This window comes from Austrofundulus limnaeus, unplaced genomic scaffold (assembly GCF_001266775.1).
Source record: "Austrofundulus limnaeus strain Quisiro unplaced genomic scaffold, Austrofundulus_limnaeus-1.0 Scaffold60, whole genome shotgun sequence".
Taxonomy (NCBI): domain Eukaryota; kingdom Metazoa; phylum Chordata; class Actinopteri; order Cyprinodontiformes; family Rivulidae; genus Austrofundulus; species Austrofundulus limnaeus.
The window spans coordinates 1,095,588-1,101,335 of record NW_013952462.1 but is presented as its reverse complement, the minus strand read 5'-3'; the positions used below and the strand labels follow the sequence as shown (position 1 = coordinate 1,101,335).

The window sequence follows — 5,748 nt, the reverse complement described above, 5'->3', positions numbered from 1 at the left end:
GGGCCGTAGGCCTAAAAGGAAGGAGAGACACCTTTTTAAAAATAAAAATAGTGTTTTTAAAGTTATTGTGTAATGTTTAGGTTTTAACTCAGTAAGTACTCTGTATCAGTACTTAGTGTCGAGGAGTACCCAAACTGAAGTACTTGTACTCATACTCGGTTTTGGAAAAACTGGTATCAGGACTCCCCTACTAATCAAGTGAAGGCCGTCTTCATGTTCGACCTTCGTGTTACAGAGTGTGTGAGGAAGACGAAGGAGCTGGTGAATGAGAAGTGCAGCAAAAAGGAGTCGAAGAAGAGGAAGCTTCAGAGGAGCCAGTTGAGCGAGAAGAATCGAGCTCTGGAACAGAGCGAGACTCACGGTGACCTGCGGGAGCTGACCACTGTTAGAGCACTGTTAAATTTATTCATCTGCAATGACTTTTAAATTAGACCTTTCCTGATTTGTTCATACTAAAATGTTCTCAGTTCTCACCTTTTATCAGTTAGTTACAATTATGTCAGTAAAAAAAATTCATGTAAATCTTCTGTTTATATTAATCAAAGCTAACTCTTCTCAAAGTTTTACCAGGAACTCTTAATGAAACACAGGAAGCAGATTTTTGACTTGGAGCTGCAGCAGGACAACAAAATAGCTGCGACCCTCTGTGACCTTTGGAAGGTGAGAAGTAAAATACACATTTTTTTATTTTTTGCACAATATTGTACKGCTTTTGGGTTAATTTATTTCTTCATTTCAGCTGTTTTCAGAATAATCAAATGTACGTTATTACTACAAACATTAAACATTTTCAAATTTGCATGTAAGAATAAAACAATTAGTACAATAATACTAAATCAACAATTAAGAAATACTTTTAGCAACACTTACCCTTACATTACTGTAGTGCACATACTGACAATGTGATGTTCTGCATCTTCAGAAACTTCGTAGCCGTTGGTCGAAGAGGCTCGGCGAGACAGCCAAGGAAATCTTTGTCAGCTCTGTTCCCGCTCAGACGGGTCTCACTGCCGAGCACTGCGAGAACCTGTGGCTGGATGTGGAGCAGGAGCTGGCTGCTCAGCTGCAGCAGGCAGAGTGCACCACCAAACAGCAGCTGGAGGACATGAGGACTGAGTTAAATAAAGACGGGCAGGTCGGTCGTTAGCTACGATGGCAGCAGACGTCTAATTTCAATGTTTCAAACGGAGTTTCTCTTTCTGTAGGTGTGGAGGGAAGAGATGGCGCTGACGCAGGCCTGTTTGAAACATCTAGCTGAACAACAGATGAAGATCCTTCGAGCCATGGTGTCCAGACAGAGTTATACACTCAACAGGTGACGTTAAAAAGACCTGTCGACAGTTCAGCCACTTTGGAATAACAGCCGATTTCTCAAAGGCTGCGTTCCCCTCTACAGTTTCCACATCAGCCTTTCTAAGTCATTTTATTAGAAATTAATGGAGTGCAATTTCTCTCGCAGTCCAACGGGGAAGCTGTTAGAAAGGAAACATGAACATCTTTTAGTGCTGGTGCAGAGGTCGTTTGTGGTCAGGCACTTCTGTCTGCACATGCTGAAAGAGATGAGGCTGTCCAAACTGAAGACGCTCTCCCAGACTGACTTCAGAGCTCTGCTAATGGAAGACGCCCCTAAAAGCAAGGTTGGTGCCAACTCAGCTCTCAAGGTGAGGGAAAGTATTTGTACTGAAATATGATCATTTGAGTGTTGATATGTGAGAATCCATTATTCACAATTGCTTCTGACAGTTTTTAAGCATCGCCTCTTGTAAGGTAAGCCTCTGAGGGGTATCACGTCTCAACACTTTGTTTTTTAAAACAGAGCAGCAGCGCCAGCCTGGCAGAGAGGCAGCTGGGCCCAGAGAGCCAGCTGCTGGGGAACAACCTGCAACAGGAGTTCCTGTCCGAGCTGGAAACGGCTACAGAGCTTCTTCGGAGCCATGCGCAGCTGGTGCTGGGCAACGCCCTCAGCCACGCCGTCCAACAGAGGATGAAGGCCATGCCCACACAGCCACAGACCTCCCCTAAAAGAGACGATGGCATGCTAGTAGGGGCTTATTCAAAGAGATAGTTTGGGTATTTAAAAGTGAAGTTCTGTGGAAAGGTTATGAAAAGTCAGTATCTTACCTGTTGTAGATATCTAGTGTAATCCTGACCAGATTAACGAGCTAACGGCTAATCTGGTGAGGCTAAAACTAAAATCTCCATAAGTTTATAGTGGTTCATGAAAAGCGAGAAGGGGTTCCCTGCAGTCACCAAGTAGGAGTTTCTTGTTTTGTGGGTGCTGTTTGTTAAAGATGTGATTGGTTAGATTGACTATTTTGGGTGGGGTTTGAAAAAGCTGGGGGCAGCAGGGAGCAGCTTAGTCGAAAAGACCAGGAAGCACCTATAAGTTTTAAATATAAATGTTAATTTTGGTCACAACTTGAGACAGGAAGGTGCTAGCTGCACAAAATTTGAACGCCTTACATGTGGAGGGACATGTAACAATTTGACTCAGTCAAAACAGCCCTAACCTCTTGAGCCCCATGCCCCTTGGGCAACACAGTTTTTTTCCGTTTTCTATTTCTTTTAACTTCTTTTAACTTCAGATCTGTCAGTTGAACTTGGACATATTTGGTATCAAAAGAAACCTAAGAATCCTGGCTATTTTTACATTCACAAACAGTTCAAACGACAAGCAGTTGAATCAGAAAGTAAAAAAAAAAATGTACAAAATGGATTGTTGCAAATCCGTAAATACATTACAACTAATCTATAAGAGAAAAAATGTTGACATTTTTAAAGCAAGTCAAAGTAGATACCTAAATAGGTTGTAAAGTGGGTTGAAAGTTTTTTCTCACTTGATTTAGAGTGAATATGATCCAACTAAAGTCAAATATAATTTCTCATTATTTTATACGTATAATACCGTATATATAATTTATATGGTGACAAATAAATGTTTGGATATTTTTTCAAAAGAACAAACATTCAATAATAAGTCTTTTAAGGTAGGTAAGAAAAAATAAATAACTTTTGGGTGTAAAAACTTAAGATTTCTTAACATTTATTAATGGTACCATCATGGTCTGTCCTGTGCAGAATGACAAAATGCAAAATTATTGCTTTACAAAAACCTCTGTAACTTTGCTCCAGTTCATTTTAGCAGCATGAATCTTTGTGCAGATAATGTCCACAAGTTGATTTATGGTTTTTAAGAGTTTTTAGCCTACTTCATTATAGTTTTAAATGGGTTATATACTGTCTAATGAAATAAATTTTCAGGTGAGAGTGAGAAGATTTTTTAAAATTATGTTCCATCCCCAATATCTCTAAATCCACAGCAGCTGTTTTAATGCTTACACTTCTGATGAAATCTCCCAAGTGTTTTTATTTTGATACCAAAATTATTTAAGTAGAGTTTGTAAATACTGAGATACACTCATTTACATTTCGGCACGTCATTTTGAGCAAAAACTTCAAGAAAACTCCTTGGGGCTTAAGAGGCTAACCAGCCTGTAAAAACATTGTTTTATATAAATATTTTGTAATATTGGTCATAACGATACAGGAATTGTGTTTGCATGTTCACAATAATTTTTGAGACATTGCTCTCTTTTAAACTGTACATAGACAGCAAATAAATCATATTTACAATAATTTTACTATTACCATTTTTTTCACCTTTAAATTGGTCAATCCGACCAATCACGGTTTTTACCAAGCTCCGCCCACACCCAACCTCAACCTATTATCCAAACTACGCCAATCTAAATTTAGGACAAACACCGCCCACATCAAGAACTCTGCCAATCACTTCTAGGTCAAACTCCGCACACACAAAGAACTCTGCCATTTTAAGGTTAGGAAAAGCTCCGCCCACACAACAAGACACTCCCCCTATGTACTGCAGAGACTCCAACTTGGAAAAAGTTGTTTTTTTTGAACTTCTACATTATCTTAAGTTTTGCATTACATGGTTATTTCAATTATATTTTTAATCATTTAAATAATTTCAAATAGCAGCAGCAGGTAGCTGTAGCATTTCCTGCATGAATATAATAACATTTCTATGGAAATAACCATGTAATGTAAGGTAGGCTGTAGTGTAGTAGATTAAAAAGTAGCGTTAGCATGAACTGGTGTAAAAACTGGAAGATTTGAGTTTTTTTCTACAAAAAGTAAAATAATAATTGTTCACAACCTCTCCAGTGAACCTCACTTAAAATGTTCAAACTGTCTTTTAGTTTTATTTTGTTGAAAGAATTAATATATTTTTTGTTATGTTGAGTAAGTTGCAGACTTTTTTCTGTTTCCCCCACAATGTTAGCACTATTTGACAGAGGCTGCAGCGGAGAGTGTTTACGTGACCAAAGATTCTCTAGCAGCTCTGGTTCGAAGCTACTATTCTCACCTTCAGGACATATCCAGTAAACTGGAGCAGGACCTGTCAGATGTAAACCAGGGTAAGATGTATGTGTAAAACCTGAGTGAAGTCTCTGGTTTCTGTCTCAACAAAGGCTGTGTGTAGTGGAAGTGTTTTATAGTACGTCTTGATTTAATTCATCTCTCTGGTTTGTTAAATACATCTTATGTTGCTTTAATATGTAAACAGAGACAATAAAAAGAACACTGCATGTCATAGAGGATATTTGCATTGTAACATTGCTGTTGTAATCTTTCACCAGAGACCGATGAGAGGCAGGACTGCTTTAGTCAGCTGAGCAGAACCTTGATGAGGGAGCTTGAGAAATGGGGCAGGAATCCTGTTTCTGCTGAGTTTCAGCACAGGTTTGATGCCAGTTGATGTATTTTAGGTGGAGTATCTTCATTAAAGAAGAATAGCTTATAGTTTGTTCTTGTTTGTGTTCGTTTTTAGGGTTGAACTAAATAAAAACAAGGTGCTGGATCAGATCGATTTGAGTCAGGAGCTTATGAACGAGGAGCTGAGGAGGAGGAAAGTAGCTCTTGATCAGACAGTGGAGAGGATAAAAACAGAATTGATGGTTTGTATGCTGCACTTCTCCACTTGTTGATAGGGGAATGGATTTATTTACGATGCAACACTACTTTTCTGTGAGCACTTTGTTGTTGTGTCCATTAGGAGGCAGAAGAAAGCTTTGTATGGGAGCTGGCATCGTTGGCCCGTGTCTCTGTCCACAGTCCAGATATACCAAGTGGTGAAGAGGACAATATTGGTAAGCTGTTTTCCCCTGGAAAAGAATATTATATAACATATTTAACTCATCTTGTGGAAATATAGTGACATATTGTTAGTTATAATCAGCTTGTAGTTTTATAAGGATGAATTCAAAGTGACGAAACTTTGCTCTAACCTCAGATTATTTATACCCACAGTATACAGAGTGTTCAGAAAACACTGATTTCTGTGCAGCATATGCATTTATCTGTTTATTATTAAGCAAAACTAGAAAAATGTACTTTTTATATATATTTTTTTAATCCCTTGCAAATCATGACTGCCTGCAATCACACTAATACTCATTTTCACGTCTGTGATGTTTTTTATTGTTATCATCAGCAGTTGTTTTTGGTGTATTTTTGTTTTTTAGTTTTGTTTTTGAACTAAGATTCAGCTCAGGGAAGCTGAAGCTACGTGACAATTAGTTTTACAATGCAGAATATTTTGCTTCTTTGTGGTTTTTATTAGACCTATGTATTTGTGTAGATTTTTAAATCTAGCAGTTTTGACACATCTGTCTGAATTTTTGCAAACAGATATGTATATATTTATATATACACACATATACA

At 38.1% G+C, this 5,748-nt stretch overlaps 1 protein-coding gene across 4 annotated transcripts in view; it reads left to right on the top strand.

The window, feature by feature from the left end:
• LOC106518382 (UPF0258 protein KIAA1024) overlaps nucleotides 1-5,748 on the top strand; it is an 18,627-nt gene that overhangs the window by 5,176 nt on the left and 7,703 nt on the right. For 2 of the 4 annotated variants that reach the window (XM_014009653.1, XM_014009651.1), the window contains exons 10-19: nucleotides 236-384; nucleotides 562-660; nucleotides 923-1,135; nucleotides 1,206-1,315; nucleotides 1,460-1,661; nucleotides 1,817-2,041; nucleotides 4,307-4,442; nucleotides 4,665-4,767; nucleotides 4,856-4,982; nucleotides 5,081-5,174. In XM_014009653.1, coding sequence (XP_013865107.1) covers nucleotides 236-384; nucleotides 562-660; nucleotides 923-1,135; nucleotides 1,206-1,315; nucleotides 1,460-1,661; nucleotides 1,817-2,041; nucleotides 4,307-4,442; nucleotides 4,665-4,767; nucleotides 4,856-4,982; nucleotides 5,081-5,174 — 1,458 coding nt within the window. Of the gene's footprint in view, nucleotides 1-235; nucleotides 385-561; nucleotides 661-922; nucleotides 1,136-1,205; nucleotides 1,316-1,459; nucleotides 1,662-1,816; nucleotides 2,042-4,306; nucleotides 4,443-4,664; nucleotides 4,768-4,855; nucleotides 4,983-5,080; nucleotides 5,175-5,748 lie in introns of those variants that run through there. The other 2 variants (XM_014009652.1, XM_014009654.1) reach the window with 2 other exon arrangements.